The sequence below is a fragment of the Tympanuchus pallidicinctus genome, unplaced genomic scaffold (genome assembly GCF_026119805.1).
Source record: "Tympanuchus pallidicinctus isolate F22 unplaced genomic scaffold, pur_lepc_1.0 scaffold26, whole genome shotgun sequence".
Lineage (NCBI taxonomy): Eukaryota > Metazoa > Chordata > Aves > Galliformes > Phasianidae > Tympanuchus > Tympanuchus pallidicinctus.
In genome coordinates this window covers 11,631,531-11,646,802 of record NW_026294743.1, presented here as the reverse complement: position 1 = coordinate 11,646,802, position 15,272 = coordinate 11,631,531, and the positions used below count along the sequence as shown (strand labels likewise).

At 50.9% G+C, this 15,272-nt stretch overlaps 1 protein-coding gene across 1 annotated transcript in view; it reads left to right on the top strand.

The window, feature by feature from the left end:
• The first annotated feature begins 14,781 nt into the window (after positions 1-14,781).
• Positions 14,782-15,272, top strand: part of RXFP1 (relaxin family peptide receptor 1) — a 61,926-nt gene continuing 61,435 nt past the window's right edge. The window contains exons 1-2 of the mRNA XM_052690355.1: positions 14,782-15,077; positions 15,138-15,205. Coding sequence (XP_052546315.1) covers positions 15,034-15,077; positions 15,138-15,205 — 112 coding nt within the window. The 5' untranslated portion in view covers positions 14,782-15,033. The remainder of the gene's footprint in view (positions 15,078-15,137; positions 15,206-15,272) is intronic.

The following is a 15,272-nucleotide window of genomic DNA, read 5'->3' as shown; positions in this document are numbered from 1 at the left end:
TGTGGTAATGTATTCCACTGATTAATTGTCCTCACTGTTAGAAAGCCACACATTATTTCTACTTTGCATTTGTCTGTCTTTCAGCTCTTCACTGCTGCTTTGCATCATGTCTTTCTCTGTTATATTAAACAGCCCATTCGTATCAAGCTAAAGCAACCACATGAAAGTGTTTATAAACCATAATCAAGTTACCTTTTGATCTCTATTTTGATAGAGTATGACTCACTAAAGATCTTCAATTATTTTTAGTATTTTTGCAGCATATTTTCCTAGTTTTTAACTCCCCTTTCCACAGATATTAATTTAAATGAAGGAATAGTAAAATAGGTCACGTATTCATGAACTCATCTGTCTCCAAAGATAACCATTAACCTCTCTAATCAGCTTGGCTAGAAGTTCAAGGCAATTTAGAACAAAGATTGTTGCACAGGACTGTAGGAATGTATCTGACTTATTTATATATTCTTCAAACTGTAATTTAATGTCTTGGCCATAGATCTTGCCCTTTTTGTTTGTCAGGCACTTGATCTCCTTGCACTTTTGAGGGAAAAAGTCATTAAATACTTCAAATGCAATTGTGCAAAGAGCCTTGATGTTACATTTACCACGAAGCGCAGTCCCAAACCTGTCCTTTATTTTCAGTTATGTGCCCAACAGTTTCTTGTTCCTCTTGATGCCCCTTGCTAGTTGCACCTCACTTAATCCCCTTGGCTATGCAGATTTTGGGCCTCATGCCTGATCTATACTTTTGAAATCATCTTCAGCAATCTGATTTTTGTTTCCTTTTCTAGTACAGTCCAGTTTTATATGAGAGAGTAACAAAATTAATTTGTTATTCCTCTGCCTTTCTTCCCCCCCACAGTTGTGTAGCTTACACTTTAAATACTTCATCTCTGAAGAGTTGCCAGATTTTTTCAGCTTTTCTTTTTTTTTTTTAATTTCAAATCATTATCCCAGGAGAGTCCACCTACAAAACCTCTGATTTATGAAGTCTGCTTTTTTGAAGCTTGCTATTTTTATTCTGTACTGCACCAGCTTTCCAAGCCCTAGCTTCCTTGCAGCTGTATTTTCTCCAAACATGTCAAAAGTTTCAGAGATTTGTTATTGTTAAATTACTTACAGATGCTGTAAAGGAGCAATCGCAGTCGTACATGTGATCAACACGCAGGGAACAAAGTCTGCCTAAAGGTGGTAGCTTCTTTGTCAAAGTATTTTGTGTTATTTGTTATTTCATTCCATGAGGAAATGAACAGAAGAAACCTGACCTCAAATGCAAAACTGCATGTCATTGCAGCATAGTTGTGACATGAAAAATACGCGTGCTGTCCCATGGCTAAAACCATATGAACGGAGCTAAATGGGAATCTTATGCCAAAAGAAACACAAAATTCACTTAAAGTAAAACAAACAAAAAAAATCGTATTAAAAAAACTAACAAGTAGTGCGTCCCATCTAATGACTTTTTTGGGGATAGGGAGCAAAAGATGAGGAAAGAGGGCTGGAGAAGAGTGATGAAGGGAGAAAGGGATTGAAAAATGGTTGAAGTATTGAGTGAGGGAAGGAGGAAGAAATAAATGAATGGAAGAAGAGATGGAGAAGTGGGTGAAGAGGAAGAGTGGAGGAGAAATGGAGGATGGTTGGAGGGCTGTGGAACCCTTCCAGCAGGACCACTAATCTAACTGCTGCTCCTTCTCTTTCCCCAGCACCGTCCTGCTCATCCAAACACCCACAGAGGCTGTGTGCCACCATCCCAAACCCTGCCCCCAACCCCAATATCGTCCCCAAACAATTCCTCACCAATGCCACCTGCTAAGCCCTGGGTGTGGGCCATGGCTGCACCTTTGACCACCTCCAGCATAATTTCTCAGGCTTCTGCCTCTACGTTTTGACAGAACACTGCTTCAGAAACAAGAGCCCCAGATTCTTCTGTGTCCTCATCCAGGGCAGCCCTGGCAGTGCCATTGGTGCCAAAGTCCATGTCTTCCACACGGTGAAGGAGCTGGAGCCTGGGCGGGTGCTGGTGAGCAGCCCTTGGGATGAATAAGGGAAGAGGGGCAGTGCTGAGGAAAGATATCAAATGGTCTTCAGAAGGGTGGTAGGTGGAACATGGAGCCCAATGAGTGCCCCAAGAACTCAGGAACACAGGGAGAGAACCCAACATTCCAAGGGGGACACAGAATTCTGTGTGGGATCCTGGCTCCCAAAAAGGGACTGAGGGCTTGTTTGTTTGTTTGTTTGTTCATATTTTGTAAAACAAAGCTTCCCTTGTTGTGTTAGAACAATGTTCTGAAGTTTGGCATTTGTCTCTACCTTCCTTCCTTCATCAGCTGGGACGTTGATGCTGCTGCACACATCTCCTGTTTGGTCATTGTGGTTTGTGTAAAAGATTGGTGAGATGCGCAATCTCTGCATGAAATTTCATTCAAGTGTTTTCCTTTATTTGCCCCTAGGAAGCAATGGCTTGGAAATGGCGGTGTCAGCCAGGAGCCGCACAGCAAACTGAAGTCTCATCATGTGGATCTGTTGAAAACCGCCGTGATGACAAAGGAACGCTTGGGTCGTTTCTGTGCTGACTGTCACACAGCCTTGCGGAGCAGGTAGGGACATGGCATGGCAGAGAAAAGGGATTTCTCTTACGGTGGAAAAGGTGCCCAAGGAACGTTCACATCCCACGTGCTGGTGTGTAACCCCCCCTTGCCCGTGCCCCACGTGCTTCTGAATGGGCAGCACAGCTTTTGGTTCCCTCAGTCACCTGTGGCACAGCACATCAGGCTTTCTGCAGGCGTGGGAAATCATCCCATCGCTTTGTGCCTTACAAGGAAAAGGAAAACTTCCTCTTGTGAGAGTCCGACTTCCAACCCTTACCGCCTACAGTGAAGAAGATGCCCTTTTTCTTGTATCCTTCAATTCCAAGTGCATATTTTCCAAAAAGCACAAGAGTTCAAATTTGAACTCCAGCAAGCAATTTCAGTGTCTATTTCTGATTGTGGCAATTATTCAGTTCAGAGGTCCCACTTAATCTAAGGTGCCTGTTTGAATTCAGACAAAGGCTGCAGTTGCAGCTGACTCCCCAAGACTGCAATAGGAGGTGGTGACACAGCCTTGGGCTTCCGTGTTTGTTGTGCTAATTCCACGTTTCCTTTCTCTGCCTTGCAGGGCAGCTCGTGCTGGAAGTGGCCAGGGTCGCACTATGGATGAAGGTCGGCGTGGGAGCAGCTGCTGATGGGAGCAGGAAGTCCAGGCTGATGCACGCTGAGGCATCTCTTGGTGCGGTACCAGAGGTGGCAGTAATGATGTCGGGGCGCAGCTGCAGAAGAACGTGAGGAGCTCCCCAGCAGGAAGCCACAAAACCTGCAGAAAGCTGCAGGAGAGCCAGAGCGTGCGCGGGAGCCCAGGAGGAAATGCAGCCCAGGAGTTGGAGCTGCGCCTTGCCATGGAGTGCTGCGGCCCACGGCCAGAGCTATTCTGCCTTGGCCGCGCCGGCTTCCCAAGCAGGACGTGTGTGTCTGCGTAAAAACCAGAGGGCTGGCTCATCCAAATGCTTGCTGATTGTTTGGAAGATCAAATCCTTCAGGCCTCCAAGCAGGAGGCAGCCCGAAGGCAACATCTCCTGGGTGCAGTCGTGCAGAGCCTGAGTGAGAGGCTGACCCGAGATGGCTGCACAGAGTCACCTTAATTTCTCTGTTATCTTACTTCCAATAACCCCACTGGGTGACCCTTGTGTCGGTCTCTTAGAATTTGGATCTCGGAGGTGTGCGCTTCCTTTGCTTAGAATGAAAGCGCAGGAGTGATGCGGAACCGTGCTGAGGTCACAGTCGTTGCTGGGGTGGCAGGGCTTGGCCCTCCTGGCGAGCAGAGCTGGTGCTCTAGTGAGCGAGTGGCACACAGAGACTGAGCTCTGAGCGTTTTGTGGAAGGGATCATCCTTGAGAGCCCGTCAGAAGCACCGCTTTGGCGAGTGTGTGACCTGGGCACAGCCTGGACTGACCTGGACCAAGAGGTGAGCTGGGCTTGGTGCTGCGTGGTGGCTGGAAGGAGTCTCAGCAGCAAAGCTGGGCTGGGGAGGAGTTGCCAGCTCCAACGAGGCCCTTCCCAATGGCTGTTTCCAGGGGAAATTGATTCTCTGAGAGATTCAGTCACCCGTTTGGGTGAGGATGACGAATTGCCGTCACTCCCCTGTGTAACGCTGCAGTGCCACGGAAAGTGCAGCAGTAACAACAGGGTGGCAAAGTCCTAGGCTGCAGCAAGGGAGGATTTGCCCAAGTGCAGCAGCTGTGGACACAGAAAGAAAGGAAAAAAGCTGCTGAGCCTTGGAAGGCCTCAGGTAGCAGGGATCTCCAGTCAGACACCCTTGCCTCCACTGCCAACCCTTCAGTGATGTCTGGGAAGAGTTTGCGTGCACCTGAGCTGCCCTGCCTTCCCACCAGGTGCTCAATCACTGCCTCAAGCTGTGGCTGCCCATTGCCACACAGCTTTGCCACTACAAAACTGCTGCTGGGCCCCAGCCTTCATCTCAGACAGGACAAAGGAAGAAGAGCACAGACTTGATGCAGTGCAACTTGTGCTTTAATGCCCCACGGAGCGCTGGCTGTGCCGTATCCAGCCCATTTTTACCAAAACCCCCCTGAAGTCCCGGTGGAGAGCCGGGTGCTCAGCTGGGGACATGCACTGTCCGGTGACATCACAGGCACGGTGACATCACAAGCACTGTGCTGGGGCCGTGGCTGCCACCAGTGAGTGCCACAGCCGTGAGCGCTGCGCAGCAGTGTGGACACGCTGCGTCAGCTCTCGTCCCGGCTGGCAGTGAGAGTGGTGGAGGCTGACGGGTGCTGCCCGCTCTCGCTGACGGTGCTGCTCAGCCATTGGGCTGGAGTGTGAGCTGGAAGGGAGAGGGACTGCAGCTGTGCCTGGTAAGCCAGAACTGTAGGTTTGTCAAACGTGGGAGTCGTACCAGTGCAGCCATTGCAGCTGCAGCAAGAGGAGAAGCTGAAGGGGGTCATTTTCATGTCAGGAACGCAAAATGTGTGCTGCTAGGTGTATAACTGGTGGTGAGATGGAGGACAGTGCTTGGTGGGAGAAGTCGTGGCAGTTAGACACAAGTTGGATCTAGACTTGGCAGAGTTCTTGCAACCAGCTGCTTCTGAGACTCCTCAAAAGTCAGCATAAAAGAAGAAAGCTGGGAAAATGCTTATTCCTCATGGTTCTTCCCTTGTTGACTCTTTCCTTAGGGTTCCACTCTGAAAGGTGATCTTGGGTCCAAGCAGTCCCAGAGTGCAGCCGCCTCTTTCCAAGAGCGGGGAATTCCTTTGGAGAGGGACTTGCTCCAAGAAGTTCCCCATGCCTCGGAAAGGAGTCGACTGCCACTTCTATTTCAACTCTGTCTGCTTTAAGGTATGGTTGGGTGTCTTTTGCCTGGATTTTCTTCCTTTCCCCGCTTTGAAGAGGAAGGGGTGGAGCAGGGGGAGACCTGCTGGCGATGCGTTGCCTTCATCAGCGGTGGGATTGTGCGCTCCCTGCTACCAACCTGGGCCGACAGCACGGACGTGTTTCAGGCTGTGCCCGTATTTTCCTTTTGCTGGCAGGGAGACAGCTGTCCATTCCGCCACTGCGAAGCAGCTCTGGGGAGTGAAGAGGTCTGCAAGCTGTGGATGCAGGGTCGCTGTTCCAGCAGCGACTGCAGGCTGAGACACACGAAAATTGATGTGAGTGTTTGCCTAAAGATGAGCTCTCCGCTTCTCTCTGGCACGAGCTGCAGCGCTGCATCTGTCTGCAAACCTCCTCTGCCTGTTTCCATGACCCTTCCTTTCCTTCTCTCTTCAGAAGAAGCGCAGTGAGATTCCCTGCTTTTGGGAGAATCAGCCGGGAGGCTGTCAGAAGGCCCACTGCCCTTTCCTTCACTTGAAGGAACGCAGTGGGAATGGACCGACTGTACCACCAAGTGACGGTGAGTTCCTGATGGCATGAAGCACGAAAGACTTAATGATGACTATTACTTCTGAGCGGGTGCAGGATGTCAGGTAACATTCATTGGGGAGTGCAAGGAAGAGCGGTGATAAGTGAAATATTGGTTTGTGTTTTGGCTGTCAGAATAGGGGTGGGTGTTTGCTGGAGAGGGGTAAATGCATTGCAGGTCTGTGCCGACTGCAGAAATGGCACAACGTTTGAGCAGGGGAAAGGCAAACGCAAGAAACTATGCTTGAACACTGGAAGCTTGTGGCTTGGTGTGCTGAAACCTTCCTCCAAAGAGATGCTCTTCAATTAATTCCTGTCTTCTTTCTGCCAGAAGCTGACACGAGCCTTCCTCTGAACAGCGGCCCTGCACAAAGTCTGGAGAGCCAGACAGAGGTTGAGAAGGCAGCCGCGAGAGGTACAGACACTGAACAGGCATCTGGGTTTGAGGCGCTGCCTTTCTACTCCCATGTTCTGATTGTTCTCTCCTGGACTGTTCTCTGCAGGTGACATCCCATCTTCCTCCCATGGCCCGGCTGCGCAAAAGCGCAAGCGATGTGAGGAGAAGGCCAAAGCAAGCGAGTTGCCTCTCAAGAAGAGAATCAAGGGTGAGCAGCAGGAGCTTGTTGCAGTGCCTCAGCACAGTCATGCTGCCACTCAGCATTGCTGTGTGTCAGAGTTTTCCTTGCCCTGGACTATTGCTGAGTGCAGCTCGTGGGTTTCTTTGTTCCTTTTGATGCGCTGTTGGTAGAGATGGCTGTGTGCAAAACATTGCTGAGAATCCTGGGCATGGCAATGTAATTCCGCTGGCCAAATGTATTTAGCTTTGTTGTGGGTTGGGTTGTGGGAATGATAGGAGAACGGGGATTTCTCTTGAGGCAGAGCAAGACCTTATCAGCAACCTCTTCCTTTTACTGCAGCTGGACGCAAGGTGTTCCTCAGGTCTGCTGCTTGGAAATCCACCTTCCCCACAAAGCAGACACTGAAGCGGAAGGCAGCGGACATGGAACCGTCTGCTGCTGAGGACACCGATGAGCCCCCAGCCCGAAAACTGCCTACGGTAAGAGCAGCAGAACAGCAGCAGTGCATACGGAAGGTTTACACTGCACTTGAAGTCAAGGTAGACATTTCAAGTGTTCTGCAGGTCTGCTGTTTCCTTTGAAGGCAGCAGATGTCTCACAGGGTACTTGTGGAAGACCTCTATTTTGGGTAGATGTAGAGCAAGGATTATGTAAGACTCTGTGATTCTACAATTCTCAGATTGCTCTGTGGTGTGAAGGATTTTGTCCACGAATGCTGCGCTGTTAAAAGCACCCAAGGTCATTGTAACCCTCAAGAGAAGGCTTTCTTCAGGAGCCCCGTGCTTCTGTATTTGGGTTCAGGCTCAGCAGTGCCCAGGGGATGGAGGAGCAGTCCTCAAAGATCATCCAGTGTTCCAGCTGTCCTGCTGTGGCCAGGGCTGCCAGCCACGAGATCTGACAGCCTGAAACCCATCCAGCCTGGCCTTGAATGCCTGCAGGGATGGGGCATCCACAGCTTCTCTGGGAAAAGAAGCTACTTAGGAAGCTCTGAGCCGTGCTTCATACACACTGTCTTGTTTCTTCCTAGGCCATCGTTCCAGCCCTGCCTGGGGACAGCCTGGTGACCGTTGCTGCAGTTAAAACACCTCCCTGCACAGAGGCAGGGAAAGCGCTCGTCTGTGAGGATGATGACATCGAGAAGTTGATGATGGAAATCATTGGAGATGAGTTAGGAGACATTGACATGGACAGTGAGAAGGATACGGACGAGCTCCTTCAGGAACTGTCAGACATCATTGACAGTGTAACACCGTAGTCTGATTGTGTATTTTAAAACAAACAACAACCAAAAACAATTAAAACCAACCCTATTTCTTTTCAACCAACCTTGTTCCTTTTCTTTCTTATACTGTGGGGACACTTTTCCTGAAACTGTGCAACGAGTCTGAAAGCAAACTGGTCAAAATCAGCAGCGCCTGCATTCTGTTCTCCTTATTTCCCTGCTGCTCTGAGTTCAGGGGCTCTCATTCTCTCCTTGTGGTTTTCTACGTGGTACAGAATTATGACTGGAATATTTGTAACCGGAGGACAGTATGAAACATGATCTTCAGCCTTCTCCCCCTTGGAAGAGAACAATTTTGATGACCCAGAGCTATGCCATTACTTCCTACCTCCTGACAAGGCCCTTGCCCAAAGTGCTGGGACACAGATTTCTGGACACAACAGGAGAAATTGCTGGCTGTGAGCACAGATAGCCCCTCTAAGGATGGCTGGACTTCCCAGTAGGGAACAACTGGGGATTCTGCTCTCACCGTGCCAGAGTTTGTCCTGGGCACCTTCACAATTACTTCCTAAACTGAAGAAGAACTCCTTTTACCTGCTTGAAAGACATCGGTCTCAACAGGTGCTCCGTGTCTCCGGTACTGCAGGATTCACAGGTCAGTGATGGTTGAGTTTTACTCTGTTGCACATGGGGGCAATACCCTAAAGCCAGTGGCTGGAAAAAGGGATAAAAGCAAATGTGCTTTTCCTTTGATGGTTTCATGAAGAAACACATCAGTCTTGTAGGGAAAAGCTATTTCAGGGGGAATTTGTGATAGTAAGTGCTGCTCATGCCAGCCCTGGCTCAGGAGAGTCCGTAAGGCACCACCTTTTCCTCAGCGTTTTTGTTAGCACAAATATTAAAAGTGCTGAGGGCATGAGATGACACACGAAATCCTTGGCTTGAAACAGGGATGTGGACAGCCCTCGTGCTGAATGCCTTCTGTGTCCTCATCCAGGGCAGCCCTGGCAGTGCCATTGGTGCCAAAGTCCATGTCTTCCACGCGGTGAAGGAGCTGGAGCCTGGGCGGGTGCTGGTGAGTAGCCCTTGGGATGAATAAGGGAAGAGGGGCAGTGCTGAGGAAAGATATCAAATGGTCTTCAGAAGGGTGGTAGGTGGAACATGGAGCCCAATGAGTGCCCCAAGAACTCAGGAACACAGGGAGAGAACCCAACATTCCAAGGGGGACACAGAATTCTGTGTGGGATCCTGGCTCCCAAAAAGGGACTGAGGGCTTGTTTGTTTGTTTGTTTGTTCATATTTTGTAAAACAAAGCTTCCCTTGTTGTGTTAGAACAATGTTCTGAAGTTTGATATTTGTCTCTACCTTCCTTCATCAGCTGGGACGTTGATGCTGCTGCACACATCTCCTGTTTGGTCATTGTGGTTTGTGTAAAAGATTGGTGAGATGCGCAATCTCTGCATGAAATTTCATTCAAGTGTTTTCCTTTATTTGCCCCTAGGAAGCAATGGCTTGGAAATGGCGGTGTCAGCCAGGAGCCGCACAGCAAACTGAAGTCTCATCATGTGGATCTGTTGAAAACCGCCGTGATGACAAAGGAACGCTTGGGTCGTTTCTGTGCTGACTGTCACACAGCCTTGCGGAGCAGGTAGGGACATGGCATGGCAGAGAAAAGGGATTTCTCTTACGGTGGAAAAGGTGCCCAAGGAACGTTCACATCCCACGTGCAGGTGTGTAACCCCCCCTTGCCCATGCCCCACGTGCTTCTGAATGGGCAGCACAGCTTTTGGTTCCCTCAGTCACCTGTGACACAGCACGTCAGGCTTTCTGCAGGCGTGGGAAATCATCCCATCGCTTTGTGCCTTACAAGGAAAAGGAAAACTTCCTCTTGTGAGAGTCCGACTTCCAACCCTTACCGCCTACAGTGAAGAAGATGCCCTTTTTCTTGTATCCTTCAATTCCAAGTGCATATTTTCCAAAAAGCACAAGAATTCAAATTTGAACTCCAGCAAGCAATTTCAGTGTCTATTTCTGATTGTGGCAATTATTCAGTTCAGAGGTCCCACTTAATCTAAGGTGCCTGTTTGAATTCAGACAAAGGCTGCAGTTGCAACTGACTCCCCAAGACTGCAATAGGAGGTGGTGACACAGCCTTGGGCTTCCGTGTTTGTGCTAATCCCACGTTTCCTTTCTCTGCCTTGCAGGGCAGCTCGTGCTGGAAGTGGCCAGGGTCGCACTATGGATGAAGGTCGGCGTGGGAGCAGCTGCTGATGGGAGCAGGAAGTCCAGGCTGATGCACGCTGAGGCATCTCTTGGTGCGGTACCAGAGGTGGCAGTAATGATGTCGGGGCGCAGCTGCAGAAGAACGTGAGGAGCTCCCCAGCAGGAAGCCACAAAACCTGCAGAAAGCTGCAGGAGAGCCAGAGCGTGCGCGGGAGCCCAGGAGGAAATGCAGCCCAGGAGTTGGAGCTGCGCCTTGCCATGGAGTGCTGCGGCCCACGGCCAGAGCTATTCTGCCTTGGCCGCGCCGGCTTCCCAAGCAGGACGTGTGTGTCTGCGTAAAAACCAGAGGGCTGGCTCATCCAAATGCTTGCTGATTGTTTGGAAGATCAAATCCTTCAGGCCTCCAAGCAGGAGGCAGCCCGAAGGCAACATCTCCTGGGTGCAGTCGTGCAGAGCCTGAGTGAGAGGCTGACCCGAGATGGCTGCACAGAGTCACCTTAATTTCTCTGTTATCTTACTTCCAATAACCCCACTGGGTGACCCTTGTGTCGGTCTCTTAGAATTTGGATCTCGGAGGTGTGCGCTTCCTTTGCTTAGAATGAAAGCGCAGGAGTGATGCGGAACCGTGCTGAGGTCACAGTCGTTGCTGGGGTGGCAGGGCTTGGCCCTCCTGGCGAGCAGAGCTGGTGCTCTAGTGAGCGAGTGGCACACAGAGACTGAGCTCTGAGCGTTTTGTGGAAGGGATCATCCTTGAGAGCCCGTCAGAAGCACCGCTTTGGCGAGTGTGTGACCTGGGCACAGCCTGGACTGACCTGGACCAAGAGGTGAGCTGGGCTTGGTGCTGCGTGGTGGCTGGAAGGAGTCTCAGCAGCAAAGCTGGGCTGGGGGGGCGTTGCCAGCTCAAACGAGGCCCTTCCCAATGGCTGTTTCCAGGGGAAATTGATTCTCTGAGAGATTCAGTCACCCGTTTGGGTGAGGATGACGAATTGCCGTCACTCCCCTGTGTAACGCTGCAGTGCCACGGAAAGTGCAGCAGTAACAACAGGGTGGCAAAGTCCTAGGCTGCAGCAAGGGAGGATTTGCTCAAGTGCAGCAGCTGCGGACACAGAAAGAAAGGAAAAAAGCTGCTGAGCCTTGGAAGGCCTCAGGTAGCAGGGATCTCCAGTCAGACACCCTTGCCTCCACTGCCAACCCTTCAGTGATGTCTGGGAAGAGTTTGCGTGCACCTGAGCTGCCCTGCCTTCCCACCAGGTGCTCAATCACTGCCTCAAGCTGTGGCTGACCACTGCCACACAGCTTTGCCACTACAAAACTGCTGCTGGGCCCCAGCCTTCATCTCAGACAGGACAAAGGAAGAAGAGCACAGACTTGATGCAGTGCAACTTGTGCTTTAATGCCCCACGGAGCGCTGGCTGTGCCGTATCCAGCCCATTTTTACCAAAACCCCCCTGAAGTCCCGGTGGAGAGCCGGGTGCTCAGCTGGGGACATGCACTGTCCGGTGACATCACAGGCACGGTGACATCACAAGCACTGTGCTGGGGCCGTGGCTGCCACCAGTGAGTGCCACAGCCGTGAGCGCTGCGCAGCAGTGTGGACACGCTGCGTCAGCTCTCGTCCCGGCTGGCAGTGAGAGTGGTGGAGGCTGACGGGTGCTGCCCGCTCTCGCTGACGGTGCTGCTCAGCCATTGGGCTGGAGTGTGAGCTGGAAGGGAGAGGGACTGCAGCTGTGCCTGGTAAGCCAGAACTGTAGGTTTGTCAAACGTGGGAGTCGTACCAGTGCAGCCATTGCAGCTGCAGCAAGAGGAGAAGCTGAAGGGGGTCATTTTCATGTCAGGAACGCAAAATGTGTGCTGCTAGGTGTATAACTGGTGGTGAGATGGAGGACAGTGCTTGGTGGGAGAAGTCGTGGCAGTTAGACACAAGTTGGATCTAGACTTGGCAGAGTTCTTGCAGCCAGCTGCTTCTGAGACTCCTCGAAAGTCAGCATAAAAGAAGAAAGCTGGGAAAATGCTTATTCCTCATGGTTCTTCCCTTGTTGACTCTTTCCTTAGGGTTCCACTCTGAAAGGTGATCTTGGGTCCAAGCAGTCCCAGAGCGCAGCCGCCTCTTTCCAAGAGCGGGGAATTCCTTTGGAGAGGGACTTGCTCCAAGAAGTTCCCCATGCCTCGGAAAGGAGTCGACTGCCACTTCTATTTCAACTCTGTCTGCTTTAAGGTATGGTTGGGTGTCTTTTGCCTGGATTTTCTTCCTTTCCCCGCTTTGAAGAGGAAGGGGTGGAGCAGGGGGAGACCTGCTGGCGATGCGTTGCCTTCATCAGCGGTGGGATTGTGCGCTCCCTGCTACCAACCTGGGCCGACAGCACGGACGTGTTTCAGGCTGTGCCCTTATTTTCCTTTTGCTGGCAGGGAGACAGCTGTCCATTCCGCCACTGCGAAGCAGCTCTGGGGAGTGAAGAGGTCTGCAAGCTGTGGATGCAGGGTCGCTGTTCCAGCAGCGACTGCAGGCTGAGACACACGAAAATTGATGTGAGTGTTTGCCTAAAGATGAGCTCTCCGCTTCTCTCTGGCACGAGCTGCAGCGCTGCATCTGTCTGCAAACCTCCTCTGCCTGTTTCCATGACCCTTCCTTTCCTTCTCTCTTCAGAAGAAGCGCAGTGAGATTCCCTGCTTTTGGGAGAATCAGCCGGGAGGCTGTCAGAAGGCCCACTGCCCTTTCCTTCACTTGAAGGAACGCAGTGGGAATGGACCGACTGTACCACCAAGTGACGGTGAGTTCCTGATGGCATGAAGCACGAAAGACTTAATGATGACTATTACTTCTGAGCGGGTGCAGGATGTCAGGTAACATTCATTGGGGAGTGCAAGGAAGAGCGGTGATAAGTGAAATATTGGTTTGTGTTTTGGCTGTCAGAATAGGGGTGGGTGTTTGCTGGAGAGGGGTAAATGCATTGCAGGTCTGTGCCGACTGCAGAAATGGCACAACGTTTGAGCAGGGGAAAGGCAAACGCAAGAAACTATGCTTGAACACTGGAAGCTTGTGGCTTGGTGTGCTGAAACCTTCCTCCAAAGAGATGCTCTTCAATTAATTCCTGTCTTCTTTCTGCCAGAAGCTGACACGAGCCTTCCTCTGAACAGCGGCCCTGCACAAAGTCTGGAGAGCCAGACAGAGGTTGAGAAGGCAGCAGCGAGAGGTACAGACACTGAACAGGCATCTGGGTTTGAGGCGCTGCCTTTCTACTCCCATGTTCTGATTGTTCTCTCCTGGACTGTTCTCTGCAGGTGACATCCCATCTTCCTCCCATGGCCCGGCTGCGCAAAAGCGCAAGCGATGTGAGGAGAAGGCCAAAGCAAGCGAGTTGCCTCTCAAGAAGAGAATCAAGGGTGAGCAGCAGGAGCTTGTTGCAGTGCCTCAGCACAGTCATGCTGCCACTCAGCATTGTTGTGTGTCAGAGTTTTCCTTGCCCTGGACTATTGCTGAGTGCAGCTCGTGGGTTTCTTTGTTCCTTTTGATGCGCTGTTGGTAGAGATGGCTGTGTGCAAAACATTGCTGAGAATCCTGGGCATGGCAATGTAATTCCGCTGGCCAGATGTATTTAGCTTTGTTGTGGGTTGGGTTGTGGGAATGATAGGAGAACGGGGATTTCTCTTGAGCCACAGCAAGACCTTATCAGCAACCTCTTCCTTTTACTGCAGCTGGACGCAAGGTGTTCCTCAGGTCTGCTGCTTGGAAATCCACCTCCCCCACGAAGCAGACACTGAAGCGGAAGGCAGCGGACATGGAACCGTCTGCTGCTGAGGACACCGATGAGCCCCCAGCCCGAAAACTGCCTACGGTAAGAGCAGCAGAACAGCAGCAGTGCATACGGAAGGTTTACACTGCACTTGAAGTCAAGGTAGACATTTCAAGTGTTCTGCAGGTCTGCTGTTTCCTTTGAAGGCAGCAGATGTCTCACAGGGTACTTGTGGAAGACCTCTATTTTGGGTAGATGTAGAGCAAGGATTATGTAAGACTCTGTGATTCTACAATTCTCAGATTGCTCTGTGGTGTGAAGGATTTTGTCCACGAATGCTGCGCTGTTAAAAGCACCCAAGGTCATTGTAACCCTCAAGAGAAGGCTTTCTTCAGGAGCCCCGTGCTTCTGTATTTGGGTTCAGGCTCAGCAGTGCCCAGGGGATGGAGGAGCAGTCCTCAAAGATCATCCAGTGTTCCAGCTGTCCTGCTGTGGCCAGGGCTGCCAGCCACGAGATCTGACAGCCTGAAACCCATCCAGCCTGGCCTTGAATGCCTGCAGGGATGGGGCATCCACAGCTTCTCTGGGAAAAGAAGCTACTTAGGAAGCTCTGAGCCGTGCTTCATACACACTGTCTTGTTTCTTCCTAGGCCATCGTTCCAGCCCTGCCTGGGGACAGCCTGGTGACCGTTGCTGCAGTTAAAACACCTCCCTGCACAGAGGCAGGGAAAGCGCTCGTCTGTGAGGATGATGACATCGAGAAGTTGATGATGGAAATCATTGGAGATGAGTTAGGAGACATTGACATGGACAGTGAGAAGGATACGGACGAGCTCCTTCAGGAACTGTCAGACATCATTGACAGTGTAACACCGTAGTCTGATTGTGTATTTTAAAACAAACAACAACCAAAAACAATTAAAACCAACCCTATTTCTTTTCAACCAACCTTGTTCCTTTTCTTTCTTATACTGTGGGGACACTTTTCCTGAAACTGTGCAACGAGTCTGAAAGCAAACTGGTCAAAATCAGCAGCGCCTGCATTCTGTTCTCCTGATTTCCCTGCTGCTCAGAGTTCAGGGGCTCTCATTCTCTCCTTGTGGTTTTCTACGTGGTACAGAATTATGACTGGAATATTTGTAACCGGAGGACAGTATGAAACATGATCTTCAGCCTTCTCCCCCTTGGAAGAGAACAATTTTGATGACCCAGAGCTATGCCATTACTTCCTACCTCCTGACAAGGCCCTTGCCCAAAGTGCTGGGACACAGATTTCTGGACACAACAGGAGAAATTGCTGGCTGTGAGCACAGATAGCCCCTCTAAGGATGGCTGGACTTCCCAGTAGGGAACAACTGGGGATTCTGCTCTCACCGTGCCAGAGTTTGTCCTGGGCACCTTCACAATTACTTCCTAAACTAAAGAAGAACTCCTTTTACCTGCTTGAAAGACATCGGTCTCAACAGGTGCTCCGTGTCTCCGGTACTGCAGGATTCACAGGTCAGTGATGGTTGAGTTTTACTCTGTTGCACATGGGGGCAATACCCTAAAGCCAGTGGCTGGAAAA